At 40.5% G+C, this 16,178-nt stretch overlaps 1 protein-coding gene across 1 annotated transcript; it reads right to left on the bottom strand.

The window, feature by feature from the left end:
* Window positions 1-128: 128 nt before the first annotated feature.
* Window positions 129-14,992, bottom strand: gfpt2 (glutamine-fructose-6-phosphate transaminase 2). Its single transcript, XM_056383636.1, has 19 exons — window positions 14,849-14,992; window positions 13,746-13,853; window positions 12,576-12,683; window positions 12,042-12,167; window positions 11,224-11,282; window positions 10,547-10,681; window positions 9,412-9,473; window positions 7,350-7,429; window positions 5,958-6,081; window positions 5,555-5,718; window positions 5,163-5,258; window positions 4,555-4,652; window positions 4,269-4,389; window positions 3,916-4,073; window positions 3,520-3,634; window positions 3,210-3,337; window positions 2,948-3,115; window positions 2,382-2,543; window positions 129-1,471 (listed from the first exon to the last, which is right to left on the bottom strand). Exons 1-19 carry the CDS (start codon window positions 14,853-14,855, stop codon window positions 1,427-1,429), a joined length of 2,064 nt encoding a protein of 687 aa, XP_056239611.1. The 5' UTR covers window positions 14,856-14,992; the 3' UTR covers window positions 129-1,426.
* Window positions 14,993-16,178: the final 1,186 nt, after the last annotated feature.

Genomic DNA, 16,178 nt, shown 5'->3' with positions numbered 1-16,178 from the left:
AACAAAAAAAGTCAATGAAAGACAGAGCAACCTTTAGTTTTATAAATCTACAGAAAATAGAATCAAAATCTAATAGTACTTACTACAACAAACACTGCAGGTAAAGAGAAATTACAACACACTTTGGATAGAATGCTTTATCTATTTATTGATTGATAGTGCCTGTTTATGTCTATAAAACATACATATAAAATAGGACCATAGTTACAGATATAAATCAAACCCTCTCTTTAGCCCCTATAAAACAAGAATCAGATAAATACAGAATATTATTATTACTATAAACCCATACAAATAACCATCAAAACAAAAGTATTATTAAATGTTACGGTACTTCATTTTTTGCTGCCTGACTGCTTTTTAAATAATTTCTTCGTATGCCTATATGGAACTGCTAAAGACAGTCTGGAAAAAGGTACATGTTCTACCATGAACTGACTTTGGAAACTGCAATTCTGTTAAACAGAATAGACATTCAATATATTTTAAATTAAAATTTAACAATGAAGCGACTTCTGGCAGCTTCCGCTAAAAATTATTGGAGTTATGGGTTAATAGCCCACCAGGCACAGTCATTGCATGAGTGTAAAATGAAATATACTGTTGCCCATAAAGTTGGAATAATTTTGTTTTCTGACACAATCCTCTGTTTATTCCTATTTAAATGCATCAGTAATCACTTTGGAAGAGATTAACTACTAAAGTTTTGAGAAGATATACACTTTATCTGTCAAGAATAAATCACATTGTCACAATCATTTCATGGAAAGAGGTAAAAAATATTTTATTCCAACCTTATGAGCAACAGTGTATATAAAATCAGATTGTAATAACCCGGATGACACTCTGAAATAAAACTGTGTAATTCCTACATTTCCCATTGTGCAACAGAGAGGCAAGAAGCTCCCCAATGGATATAAGAAATTCATAAAACAGGAAGAGAATGAATCATCTCATTCGTGATTGTGTAGCCTACATTCATAATGCACATTTGGTCCCCATATTGCACAACTGTAAACACTTAATATCAATGTTTTTCTGCTGTGTCCTTTCTGTGTGTCTTTGGCTCAAGGTGAGATTAGAAAAAGGCACAGCATATTGCTTTGGATGAATGTTGCTTTCATAGATTGTTCCGCAAGGCCTCAATGGCACTGGCACTTCCTCAGCAGTGTATTGGTCAGACTTCACATTTCTCTTTTTTAAAAAAAAAAGGCATTGTACCGTATACCATCCTCTTTCATCTGTCACACTCACTCTCTCATTCACACTCTCATCCACACACACACTAACACAGACCCTTCTTCACTCCAACCCCTCCAGACACAATATCACATAGACATAAACATACACAAACATACTGAACGTTCAATTGTACGATTGCACTGTAAATCTACAAGCCTCCTCTCTGATGCTTTGTGAGCTGCGTTTATTCTACAGTCACAGACTTGGCCAAGTTTCTGGGACAGTCAACCTGCAAAAAGATAAAGCAGTGTGTTATAGCAAATCACATGTGATCAGTGACTGTGGCTGTGCTGTGCATGTTTAACAAATCACATCATATTAAGGTAGGTGATTTTTAACAATAACACTCTGGCATGATATGGATTTGGCTATAGACATTGCACCACATAAAGTGCACTTACTGTATGATAACCAAGGAACATAAGCTTCCCTTTTAGACTAAAACAAGTGCACATTTACAGTCTAACAAAGAGCGGGAAGAGAAATGGTCCTACAGAGACAGAACCACATAGCTGTCATGGTGGTCTGAAAATAAAAACCACAACTGCCATGACTATGTCTGGAAAAACACAGTGGCTGTCCAAATTGGAGAGAGAGATGTCTTTTAAGGCGAATATTTGATATTTGTTTTGCCATATGCAAACTATAATGCAACTAAAATAGTTTGAATTATATCAGCATAAGATGTTTTACAATATATGTCCACTTAATTTCTTATATCTGTATTGCCTTAGTGTTGGGTGTGGTAAAGATGAACACAATTAATATGGCTACAACTATCATAGTAGAATATCATATCATAGTATAATATTGATAAGTGTATATGACATATCAGCGTGTATATTATACACTGAGCTCATGAAAATCACATGATAGATGGGTCAATACAATCAGTCAAGTCAAGCAGTTACAGTGCTTTAATAAAATGTAACCACTGATATGTGCAGTATTTAGATGCTATTTATGAGGCACTGTATCTCACAGTCACACATCTCACTGATTTTGTGGTAGATAAAAAGCACTCAACTACTGTATTACTTAAAACAAATGTTAAAGCAAAACTACTTGAAGTTAAAAAGACTCATGTACATTGAGAATTTTCATAGATGGACCGAGTGAAAACTGTGTCGGGTACTTACGTCATATCCTCTCAGGACGGCCAAGTGGAACGACAGGAGCTGCAGGGGGATGACAGTGAGGATGCCCTGCAGACAGTCCACAGTATGTGGCAGCTCGATGGTCTGGTAGGCATTCTTAGTCACCTCAGGGTCGTCCTGGCAACACAGGATGATGGGCCGACCCTGGTGGCAAGAACATTAACATCGTCATTAACAACATCAGTCAATTTAATGTCATCATTTATGATGGATTTGAGTAGTTTGTGACCTGACTGTAAGAATATACTGTGTGGTGCGTGTTCGTCTGTGTGTGTGTGTGTGTGTGTGTGTGTGTGTGTGTGTGTGTGTGTGTGCATTGTGCCTTACTGTACCTCTTATTAAAGTCATTTCCAATGAATTACATGACTGTTCTATATTATGAAGATTATTGAAATAATGATTGGGCTCTTTGCTCTTTGTACTTATTGTATCACACCTTCATGATTCCTACAAAATGGGTGAGTTTTTTGTCTACTATTGCTCCCCAGTTATAATGTTTGTATAAATGTGCCTGCAGGTCTATTAAAATGTGTTTTTCCAGGACCTACCGATCTGGCAGTGACTTGCTGCAGAGCATTCTGGCACTTAACGTAGCAGGCGTCTCTCATGACGATCATGATGACCGGCATGTTTTTGTCAATGAGTGCCAGAGGACCGTGTTTCAACTCCCCAGCCAGGATGCCTTCTGAGTGCATGTACGTGATCTCCTTGATTTTCTGCATTGGAATAAAAAAAGGGTCAAATGTTTTTTACTCTTTCCTCACATGAATTGCAGTTTTCTGAAAGGCCACTGTGGCATTCTCAACTCACCAGCGCCCCCTCTAGACAGGTGGCATAGTTGTAACCTCGGCCCATGACCAGGAGGGACCTTTGCTCATACATCTCATTGGCAATAGCCTTGATCTTCTCATCCAGAGACAACACTTTCTTTATCAGCTCTAGGAGTTGAGGAAAATAATGAGTTGAGGTGAAGTTCTTACGGCAGTGTACAGGTATTACACAGATGATGCAGTATTTTTTTAATGTGGTTGCATCCATCCGTCTACATTTAAAGATGCTATGTGATCATGCTGGGGCCACTTTGTGTTTGTGATGTATTTGTGTTTGTTGGAGCACTAACCAGGTAGCACTTTGAGGCCGTTGATGATCTCCAGTCTTCTCTTCTGCAAGGAGAGCCTGTCCTCACTCATCATCAGGCCAAACATAATGAGGGCCACAAACTGACTGGTGTAGGCCTGTGTCACACACACACACACACACACACAATAAACACCAAAATATATCCTGTGCTGACCGGTGCGGCAGGAAGATGAGCCTATCTAGCAAATAACACAGTTCTGTGTTGTCATGCAGCCTTTAACAAGGAGAATTGTATCATCAAATTGAATACAACGTTTGTGGTAATACATGACAGCTTATATCAAGTATAAAAAATGTGTCTGTTTTACAATTGGCTGTTGCCACATTCTGAAAAGGGTCTTTAATAAAACTATTAGATGTAGAATATAAACTGTACCTTGGTGCTAGCCACTCCTATCTCAGGCCCAGCATTTATGTGGACTCCACACGTTGTTTCTCTACAAATGGAGCTGCCCACAGTGTTGGTTATACCGACTGTCAGAGCACCATGGTCCTTGCAGTAGCGCAGTGCCATCAAGGTGTCTGCTGTCTCTCCTGAGGGAGCAGAGGGAATAAAAATTATACTTACGATGCCGAATTACAGCAAAGTTAGGCCACAGTCGGAGGAGAAATTCAAATTGGTGGTATATCAGGTTTCACCCAAGATGTAACAATGTGAAGCAAGTTGTTCTGTAAAGTCAGTTTCGTGGTCAGAATTGTGTTGTCTGATAGACCATGTGTTACCGTCACCTGACTGACTGATGAAGAAGCAAACATCATCTCTGAAAACAGGGGTGTTGCGGTCCAGGAAGTCGCTTGCCAGCTCCACCATGACGGGCAGCTCCGTCAGCTCCTCGAGGAGCTGTCTGGTCTAAAAAGTGGGAAAAAACAAAATCATCATCGTCACCACTCACAAAACAAAGAGTAATTTCATGTTTTCATGTGTTTTGAAATTAATTTTTTTACTAATCGTTGCTGTCTTCCTCACAAAACCATCATCATCATTCTTATTCCAATTTCTGACAGCTGTACTCACAGCCACTGCAGCGTGGAAGCTAGTGCCACAGCCAATCACGATTAGCCGTCTGCAGCGTTTGATTTCTTTCAGGTGGTCCTTGAGTCCACCGAGAACCACTGAGGAAACAGGAGGTAAGACAGTTAGATTATACTGTTGATTTAATGCATGTTAGTCGTCAGAAATAGATACTGCACACATTTTAAACAAATTTACCAAGGCACAGCCACGTAATCTTGGATGTATACTCTACAATTAACAGGTGGTACATATTGAGGAAGTACATCATGCACCTACAGTTTGATTGTCTGAGATCATTCCACGTGTACATATTGCACTAGTGCTAATGGTGGTTATTCTGTTATGAATGTGAAAGATATGGGTGACAGCATATGGTGCTTCAGCAAAGTGTAAATAAATGTCTTAGTATTTTAGCGCAGTTTGTCTTTCAAAATTCCAAGTTCAAACAGACAACGGTGGGACGGACTATAAAAAAAGAGCAGATCCTTGTGTGCGTAGCCTGAATTAGTCCCTGCTAATATTGATTCAAGGGATCAGGGAGCCGCACATGCACCCTACATATCCTTAAACTTTGAAGGTAGGAAACAGGTTATAAGGTCACTGGTCACCTGTGTTGGTTTCAAAAAAAATCCGGCCTCTCATAGTGTTGACTACTGACTCCGGCTGCTCAAAGATCTCCTTCTGCATGAAGGCATCAAAGTTACCTGCAGAGAAAGGGGGGCATATATGTACATCATATTAACTGGTAAACTGAAAGAGGCTGGAAAATTAACAGTGTTATGTTTTCGATTATTCAGCCAGCAGAGGGCGAGCCAGCACAAGTCTGCAGAATAGACTTGTGTAAAAATACTAGCATGCTGAATGTAGATATTGTTGGTGTGCTCATATATGTTTTAATAATTTAAAGATAAACTGCCTGTTTAAACAAAACAAAAATGAAAGCAATGAATCGTCCTCATATCCAACAGATACCAAAACAGTCTTTTGATGATCATCTGACCTTTCATGATCTGTTGCAGCTCCATCTGCAGGGTCTGGATCGCCCTGATGGGGTTCTCGCCGGCCTGCCGGTTCACCCTGTGGATGGAGAGTTTTCCCCCGGTGACCACCGCAATGTCATCATCCTCCATGTACAACACCTTGTTGGTGTGCTCAATGATGGCACTGTGGGTAGAGGGAGCAGACAGATACATGTGTGATGAACTCATGATGATGTGCACTTCTTGATTGATGTTTGCAAATGGTACAAAACAAATATTTTGATTCTTTTTTGAAAGACATGGTAGCAACAGAGAAGGAAGGGGTAGATGTGTGTGTGAGTGTAATAGAATGACAAATAAGAATTCAATGATACAGGCCCATATTAGATTCAGAACAAAACACACAGACAAATGGTTTCTCACCTGGCATCAGAGGCAAAGTAATACTCCACAGCCTTGTCATCCCCCACAGAATTGATGGCGTTGGCGTTGGAGCAGTCAGGACGGTTATGGCTGTTCTTCTCCTGAAGTCCCTCCTTTAGGTGACCTACAGGGTCAAAAGTGAGAGGTCAAGGGTCAGAGGTTGCACAGCGACTTTGAATGACTAAAACAATCAAGATGTGCTCATCACTTGAATTCCTCCTCTCAACTTCAAGATGTAGTAGGGTCCCTGCTGTCGAAATGCTTTTGTCCTGTGTGAAATTGTATTTTGATGGTAAAAATCTGGAAACTTTTTATATGGAAAACTCAACCAAACAGATCACAAATAAACGTTCAGAACGCTTTCTATTAACAAACAAGCTCTCTTGAGTTTACAATAACACTGGCATGGCACAAAACCAAACATAATCTAATTTGGTAAGTTTGTTCTGGTGTTTATGACAACAAAAAGGATGTATGATGATAGAGATTTTCATCAGTATATGAAATGTGGGAAAAATGAGGGACTAACAGAGTTGAAAGAATTTTTTTCAGCTATACAATAACACACCCAGTTTGGTTTCCTCCAGCCCCCAAACAGCCTCATGCTGCTTTGGACTTTGGTCTGGACTCACTTGAGTCATTAAGACCCATAAATTTTAAGCAAACTGACTGAAGATAGTGAAGGCTAAGCCCTACACACAGTGGAAACAGAGACGCAACAAAATGACTTCATTGTAACAAGAGTATTTTAAACAATTAAAAAGTCCCTCCCTCTTGAACCCTTTTGTCTGCTGGGGATTCTGGGATTGGGAACCAATTCTTCCCAGGAAGTATTTTAATGTCCACATGACTACTTTTTAAAACTACACACTAAAGTCGCTTGCAACACCTCGGGAAAAATGGCCTTCTAAGAAAGTTTTTTCAAAGAATAATTGCGCAATAAAAAACAGAGCCACACAACATCTTGCATTACTTCCACAGTTAGCCAAGAAAATCATTTTGACAGTCAGTATGGATTTGTTTTAGTGTATCTGAGAAAATCAATAGAGCAATATTACACAGTGATCCAGTAAGAAAACAAAGAGAAAACGCTCCCTTGATTGGACACGTTTAAAGCTACTGCTCTGTATTTATATAAGGTTTAGTGGGAGAGGCCTCTGAAGATTTGAAGGGCTGTGGTGAAGTCTGACTGTGCAAAATGGGAGTTTTTAACTTCGTGCTTCTTGAGTATCTTGCTGAATTAGTTTTACAAGTTGTGCCAGTAATGAAAAGATCAAAACCAATAATGACTTACTCTTAAAGAAGTATTCCCATGTAAACAAATTGCATATTTATTTGACCAGTAAAACTGTTATAGTTGGAGTATCAGACAGAAAGAGGAACAGAGCTCACCGCTGTTGTACTGGATGGGGATCTGTTCGGTTGGCAGCTCATGCTCACTTCGCACACCAATAAGCAATGGACTTCCTCTCCTGCCGGGACAAGAATGAAGCAGGTAGGGAGGAAGAGACGGAAGGCAGGGGGGAGAGGTGGGAGAGAGTGTGGGTAAAGTGGGAGGAAGGAGAGGATTAGGCTTGGTAGATGCACAGCTATGTCAGATACACACTGTCATGTGATGCTTTGTGTAAATATGAATGATGAGACAACCTGACATCCTATCCTGCTGTATTATTCCAAACAAATCAATACTGTTACTCTTTATGATCCTCCTTTATCTCTTTCTATTTATAAATATTTCTATTACCCTTTATTACCTCAAATTCTATCATTGTAAAATTAATTTTACACAATTTTGTACTTAATCCAGTTGAGTGCGCCCCTGCACAGACAGGAGCTCAGATATCCTCACATCTATTCCAAGTCTCTTCTAAACCTTTTAATCGTGAACATTTGGCAGGCAAACTGATCCTCCCTTCGTCTACATCCCTCTACGATTTCCTCACAGATCCTGGACTGAGTCAGTGCTTCCTCATTCGCTACTGATTCCACACGGACTTCCCCTACTGGACATGTAGGTGCAAGCACATGTAGATTTGACAGTTGAAAGCGGGGTGTGTGAGGAGACTAACCTTAAAATAAATGAAGTCATTAAATCACTTATCCTTTGACAACATCATAAACAGTATAGCAAAACAACAATTATTGTGACACCAACTCTTGAGAAACTGAAGGCCTCTCCTTTTTTTTCTTTTCTTTCTCTGTCTGGATCCCTTCTTCCTCTCTGGGGCACGGCTACACTGACGTAAGAGCGCTGGTTGTTTTAAGGGGTGTGGGGCAGAAAAAGGGAGGCTTGCAAACAGAAACATGTGGTCGCTATCCAATACAATATTTACCCTGAGGGAGGGAGAGATGAGAAGAAGGGATGAAAGAAAAGTAAGAGTAAGTAAGAGAAGGACCAGGTGGTGGAAAGACAAGAGGGGAGAACAGCAGAATGTGAAACATGAAAAGAAAAAGAAACTGAGGAAAAGAGAGTAAAAGTCCTGCCGGGAGGTTGATTCTTGACGACAAAGGGTGGGTGCCGACAAGCATCACTAGATAATCACAAACATTCCTCCATCCCTACATCCTGGAAGACAATGCTGACTGTTCAACATATTAACCACAAAACTACATTGAGTTTAGCTGAGCAATAGAGATATCAACTTCCATAGAAAACAACAGTCACACAATAGACAACTGATATGCAAAGTTTCCTGGCCCCTAAAAGAGGGTGTGCCAAGAAGCGGCCTTTCTAACACCGGCACTACCAGGCAACCTGTCTGCTTATCTGGCTTCATTTTGTTGCCCATCTGCCCTTGTCCTTTCTCTCTCTCTCTCTCTCTCTCTCTCTCTCTCTCTCTCTCTCTCTCACTCCCGTGCTCCAGCAATCTCCCATTTTCCTGATCCATGACGGCTCACTGAACCAGGAAAGGTATAAAGTCAAATAAAATGATGAGAAGTGATTAACCAGGAGTCTTGCTGGCAGCTGCACTTCCCGGAGCTGAAACAGGAAACTCTCTCGTCTCTCTGTTAATGAGTCACAGAGAAGGAGGTGTAGGGCCGGCAGCCCAGAGGCCAGAGGCCCAGGGGGGAGAGAGGGAACCTGAATTCAACCTCTGCTCCTCCCTTTGCCTGGGTCTTAAGACTCAGATAGGACTGATACATGCAGCCAGACGGGAATTTACACACATTCGCACACGCACATGGGAAAACAGCACAATCATTCATTATCGTAAGCGAAGCACGTCCCAGAGTCATAATATGTCAAATGTAATGCATGCAAACTGAGATTAAGGCTCAATCAATGAGTGAAATCATATTTGGTATTGCTTTGCAGTGGTTGTAACTTGGATGAGTCACTTCCATTGAGTCTTGGATAACAGCAAAGATATTGGACCATAATATGAAGTGGAATGCCAGCATGTGTGTGTGTGTGTGTGTGTCGGTGTGTGTGTGTTTGAGTGTGTATACTAACCTGGTGGACACAGCCTCTCCAGGGAAATGACGGCTTTTAAACACCAGAGCGAAAGCCCCCTCCTGAGACAGAGAGAAGCAGAGGAAACACAGAGTTTACATTAACCTGATGGAAGAGTGAAAATACATCAAGGTTAAATGAAGCTGTGAGGGAAGAGGAGGAAAACTTGTTCAAAGTATAAAAATTTAAATGTAAAAGGTAAAGTAACCCGTGTATTCCTAGAATGTGTGTGTGTAACCTTTAAGAGAAACATTTTCTGAACACAAGCAAATGTTTCTTTCAGCCCTGTGGGGCTTGGTAGCTGTAGTGGGGGTGTGAGCGAGTGTTGGGAAGTAGTGGGGTATTGGTGGTGGTGGTGGTGGGGGGGCTTAAGAGAAATAAGACCTCTATTGTATAACGTCAGCTGTATTTCGAAAGTACTGAGTGCAATGCTGCCTGTGGTGGTTACTAGAAGCAGAACTGGGTGTGTGTTTGTGTTTGTGTGGTGTTGGGGGGTGGGACAGGAGACAAGGGGAGGGTGTCATGGTTGTGAGGCTGTAATTGGGTCTAACTATCTGGTTCCCATTACTCCAAACCCAAAATGGCCGCTTTTGCCTCCTCTGTTCATGTGAACAGAAACAACTCACCCCAGCTGAAGAGTGTAAAGCTTTGGAGCATGAACGTCACATAATGGAAAAAGGAGGCTCGCTCCATCCCACTCAAAGAAAAAATATATTGGTTTCTACGGGTGATGATGTCACTTGTGATGCTGTTAGGATGGTTGCCATGGGGACTGTTTTTGTGATGGTGTACTGTGTTTTACAGGACAGGGAATTTAAGGAGTTGCTTAAATGAATGCACGTGTATGTGTGTCTGTGTGTGTGTGTATGACCAGTCAATGACACATTTTATGACACTAAGCTAAATGATGCTGCCCTTCATAGTTACCAGGAAGCTAGTTATAAAAATTTCCATCTCCTAGCAGAGGGCTGAAGCAAAAAAAAAGAAGAAGAAAAAAAGCTGTGTTGTGAAAAAATAGAAGTGAATACCTAACTTCTTATAGTATTTCTGGAAAAGGAAGCTAAGTATCACAATCACCCCTTGTGCTGCCATAAAGTGTGTTTTTGTGTGTTGTTGCATTGTGTGAGCTAATCACCAGCTGCTGAATGACTCTCTCGACCAGCGTGGAGAAGGTGATGCTGTCACTCTCTCGGTTGTCGTAAACGTATTTGATCAATTTCGGGATCACCTCTGTGTCCGTCTCTGACTCAAATTCATATCCTTTGGTGATCTGAGAAAGGTAAGACATACATTTTATATTAGTATAAACACACTGAGGAGGTACTGGCTGAAATCCATAATTTTCAAATCTTCAGGTGAACAGATTGGAGGAAATTGATGAAATTATGTTCAAACTACAGAAAAATGTGCTAAGCATCCAAAGTGTCTCTTATCATTGTGGTGTTTTCTTTATATCTATCAGATATTAATCTTCCAGATACATTAATATGATTCATTTTTCAGACAGTCCTTTGCCTGCAGTGGTTACCTATGCAGTGGACAGGCTGACTTATAAAACAAAGCCAGCTGAATATAAATAAATGGTACAGCCAGAAAGTTGTATTTGTCTAACCTTTGGCCAGTGTTGGTCTTTTGGTCTCTGACCACTGGCCTAAAAGCAACATGACATACATTGCCATATTATAGGATATATTTTATTAAGTCCCTTTAATGGTAATACTAGCTTTAACCTGAATGACAGGCCCAAGAATGGCACTGGACTGTAACTTAGGTGTTTTTACAACATGAATTCCCAATGACAGGATGTCTTACCAGGTACTTCTTCAGCTCTTTGTAGTTGGTGATGATGCCATTGTGGATGACAACAAACTCTGAGAAAAGGCAGTGAGAGAGAAAAGATTAGAACAAGGGGTCAAAGGTCAAAAACTAGTCCTAGTGAAATCGTAATAAAACCTCTCTCCTGATGATACTCATTTACATTTACACTCTAATAGCATTTTAATGTTGTCCAAGGACTAAACTAATAGTAGATCAATAACTGCCTCATGTACAGAACCTGACAACAATACACTTAATGGTATGGCAGGTCTAACAGGTTGTTGTTATTCAAAGGATGTGACTTGAACTGAAGAAAATGTACGTAGATGTGTAAGTGGATTTACAAGCAACTCGGATGACGCAAATACATTACCACAATGACGTGGAAGAGCACGACAACCAAAGAGGTTACAAAGAAATAAAGTGATACGTTATCTTAACAATTACCAAATAATAATGGGCCAAAACTAAAGATAATAAACTACCCATAAATCAATACAAATGTTACTTGGTTTTGCAGTTTTTCTCCATGTGATATGGACTTACACACTTTGGACTTTATGAGCCTGGTTTAAAGCCAAGATACAATACTGACACACCTTTGAACATGGCACACTACTGACTAAGGGATGTCAGGTATACAGGTATAAAGCATCCTAACCTTGCAATGTAATGCTAATAAGCTATTATCAAACGCTTTACACAGAGACGGTTAAGAAGACCTTGTTAAGTCGGCTTTTCTTGTTGACACTGAACCAAACGTGAAAATGAAAGTGTGTCAGCATGCATATAAGTACATTAGCACATATTACCATTATCCTTGTCAGAGCGATGAGGGTGACTGTTGACAGCACTCGGCTCTCCGTGTGTGGCCCAACGAGTGTGAGCAATGCCAAAGTGTGTGCACAGCTGCGCGTCCAGATCCAGTATGTCTTTCTCTGAACAAGGGAAACACAATACCACAACTTTTACTGATATTAACAGACTGCAGGGAATTTTAAAGACAAAAAATGTGAAATGTTCAGAGAAGCAGGGCAGAGGTGATTTTAAGTTTTGGAGAATTTCTTCCAAATGTTTGGATGAGGTCAGAATAAGGGTAAAACAGAAGATGGTGTGATTGTGAAATAATCATAACAACTACACTTAGCATGCGGGTATACAGGTTAGACACCCACTAAAACCAAGTCACTATCACATCTCATTAAAAAAAAAAAAATTATAATCTTAGTGATAATATCGCAGTTTTAATACTGATCAACAAACATAAAAACTTATTTAACTTCACAATTGATGTAAAAAAAAAAAATCGTTCATAAAAATATATAGTGAATTGTGCATAAACCCACTGTATAGCTCCTCATCCAGAGCCTTGACCTTCCCCTTCTTCTTGATCAAGCAGATGGTGTTACCATTGATGTCAGAGGTCACCTTGTTAGGGCCATCCACAGCGATACCTGCAGAGAGACAAAGGACAGAGGAGTTAAATATATACTTTCATAGTGTCACACAGAATGGCGCCAAATGCACAAATGTCACAAATTCAGTGTCTTCAGTGTATTAGTGATGGGAGGTCAATTTCAACTCTTCACCAGGACAGAATGTTTAGGACCATCAATTATGAAAAGACAGGTAAAGGTATAAATATTATTTGAGGCCATCAAAATGACTCGTCATTGAATGCACTAATATCTGTATTTATTTTGTGTTAGTGTGTGTCTTTCTCTGACTGTGTGGATAAACCATCCTTGTGAGGACATTTTGGCTGGTCCTCACAACCTGAGGTTAGAATTAGGTTTAGGTTAGGGTAAAGGTCTGGGTTAGGCATTTATTTTGGATTTGTAAGGCGCTAGGGAATGTTTTATGTCCTCTCAGCTATAGAAAGACTGACATGGGTGTGTGGCTAGGTGTGGGTGTGCATGTATGTAGAACACAGCATGTAACAGCCATGAAAAGAACCTCTTATTTCTGTGGCTTTATCCTGCTCAAATAGGATGAACAAATACAAGGTGTGTGTGAATGTGTGAAAGACAGAGAGAGAGAGAGAGAGAAAGAGAGAGAACTATTAATAATCCAGGTAGCACAAGGATCTGCTATCAACAGGTGATCCTATATGACACCCAGCTCACCCAACTCATTACACCAGTTTATTACTATCTTATTTAATCTAGTTTAGTTTATCAGGCAGGGTGTCCTCGTGACCAACATGAGACAGCAGAAGTTTTGACTGTAGAGCCACGTTTAAACATATAGAGCTGGTTACAGTAGTTAAACTCAGCATTAGATCTCTGGTTAATTGTTTTTCTTCAAACTTTGAATACTGTGAAATGCTGCCTTGATTTGATTTTTGAGGACATGACACACAGGTGCTGCCAAGGAGTACTATTAGTGTGTGTGTGTGTGTGTGTGTGTGTGTGTGTGTGTGTGTGTGTGTGTGTGTGTGTGTGTGGTGTGTGTGTGTGTGTGTGTGTGTATGTATGTGTGTGTGTGTGGCAACTCTGTGAAGCTTAGTGTCTCACCTGCTGAATCGTACCCTCTGTACTCCAGTCTCTGCAGTCCCTTCACCAGCGTCTCAAATATCTCCTTTCTGGTGCGGGGCACTTGGTAATTCAGGTAGGCAAAGATTCCTTTTAGACAGGGGGAAGAAGAAACAGGCACAGTGCCATCTTTTTAATTTCTTTTGATAACTATCATCATATTGTGTTTAAGGATACATCAATAACTCAGTCATTAGGTGACAGTAACGTTCACTTTTTGGTTGTTTGCTACCAGCTCTGTTAGTTTTGCCCATGAACTTCATCTAATTTATTAGGCTATATTAATTTAATATAACGTTATGTACACAGTATGAGGCTACTGGGTATGTTGTACACATACAGTGTTCCCTAGCCTCTTCTGTGTGTGTGTCTGTGTGTGTGTGTGTGTGTGTGTGTGTGTGTGTGTGTGTGTGTAGGAATGTTCCTGGGCAACTCTCCTCCCGCAGGCACACAGCTGACCATTGACGGACGCACATTGCGCGCAGTGTTGGAGCAGCCAGGTAGGCAGGCTGCGGTAGAACAACCATGACCTCTTCCTTGCAGACATGAGGAGAGGCCGAAGGACTGTTAAAGATTTACTCTGAGCTGTAAACGTGCCTGTTCGCGAGTGACACACGTGAAGTTGCCAAAAATGTGAGAGATGATTCTAATGCTTCAGATTTAAGTAGGCTACTTATAGAGGATGGATGAGTCATTTCATGAATGCAAGTGCAATGCAGTTTTTTTTTTTTTAAACAGTAACTGGTAAGACCTGCCTGTCTGGTCTGCCCGTCTACATCCGTGCATGACAACACTGACACGTAGCAGTTGTGTGTAAAGCGCTTCAGGATCCACACAGCGCAGAAAACAGATTTATCCAACTGTTGCGCTTCAGAATTCATATTCCAATAAAACTGCAACAAGATCGTAGCAACTACGTATCACCAATTCTATGATCTGACAACTTTGCAAATTCCTCCCTCTATAGCAAAACATCGCTAGACTCTTACAGCACTGCAGGAGCCAGTCAAGACAATTTTCGTGAGAAATACGCTCAATTCCTTGCAAAAAGTTTAAAAATTAACTCGATGGAAAGAAAACCTTACCACACATGGCTCAAGCTTTGCCGTCGTTGTTGAAACCGTTTCAGTGATAAAACCAACTTGTATGTTCCCCAGTTTGATTGATGCTTCTGCTTCTCCTGTTTGAAATCCAGAGCGGCTCAGGCACACTCCCACCGTGCATTTAAATGGTGTTTTCCTGCAGAGCCAGCGGTCCCTCCCCCTCGGACACCTCCCATCCCTTGTTAACACTATGCTGCTACCTCTCAGGTGTTCACCCTCTCATCTGTCGTAGATGGATGGGCGGCCATTAACTCAATTATTTGTCAACCCAGCGGGTTAACGTCAGCAGTGCCGACACACAAAACGACAGGTGATGGTAAACCCTACTAAATGTGTCCACCAAGTCTGACGTGTGTAAATAATTATTTTCAGTTGTCACTCACTCCTCTCTTTGATCTTTTATTTGGTGAAGGTTTGGTCCTGATTTATTTTCATCAGCTTGGATCGTTTTCACCAAACATGTAGACTGTGAATGAAGCATCAGAGGTTAAAATAAATGGAATATTTCAGCTGCAATTTTCATAAATTGATTTCTATATGTGATCTATTTGTATTCTTCTACTGTTGCCAAGTCACATATAGTCCTTGGCGAGTAGTTACTAAGGAATGAAACAGGAACAAACGGGGCAAAATGTTAATTACCCTCCTGAAGTGAGTTCCTGAATAACTGCATGAGAAACGCTTATACAATTCCAACAGAAATAGTAATCAAGGTGTGTTGGTTATGGTAATTGGTTTTGTGTCATTTGGCACATGATTCAGGAAAGATGGAATCAGTGGCACAGATTCCTCTACTAATAACACAGGTTCATCAACATGGTGCCTGTGATTCTATTTTTACGTACCTTGTTAATATTATCTGTTTATGTGGAAAACTACTTCCTGCACCAAGCCCCAGAGTTGATTCCACTTTGGGTGGGGAATCGGATGACCCAGGGTCAAAATGATGATGAAGACAGATTAAGACATGTGATCAGGGCTTGTTTCAGTTACTTATTTTTTATCAGTTTAATTATCTAGTTCCTCATATCCAAACAATTACTCAAAAACTAGACCTTACCTCTGTGCATACCTGCATCAGGAGGAGCAACTCTGAAGAGGGAGTAACACCCACTGAAAGCAAACAATGTTTTTAAAATAAGTTTTGATTAATGTTTTTTTTTTTTCATGCAATTATTCAAGTTTGTGTAACTTGTTACCGACAGAGTGGACTGGTCATGAATTAATGTCTGTGTAAAAATATGATATGATGATGATATGATATGATTTTCTACTCTTACTGAGGATGATCCGATGTCAAGCAAAGCAAAAG

This window comes from Seriola aureovittata, chromosome 8 (genome assembly GCF_021018895.1).
Source record: "Seriola aureovittata isolate HTS-2021-v1 ecotype China chromosome 8, ASM2101889v1, whole genome shotgun sequence".
Taxonomy (NCBI): domain Eukaryota; kingdom Metazoa; phylum Chordata; class Actinopteri; order Carangiformes; family Carangidae; genus Seriola; species Seriola aureovittata.
This window is presented reverse-complemented; position numbering and strand designations above follow the sequence as displayed.

Coding starts and splice junctions, on each gene's coding strand:
- gfpt2 (XM_056383636.1), bottom strand. Junction 3,116..3,209: donor CCTGTCTAGAGGGGGCGCTG/GTGAGTTGAGAA, acceptor ATTCCAATGCAG/AAAATCAAGGAGATCACGTA. Junction 1,472..2,381: donor CCGTCCTGAGAGGATATGAC/GTAAGTACCCGA, acceptor ATCTTTTTGCAG/GTTGACTGTCCCAGAAACTT.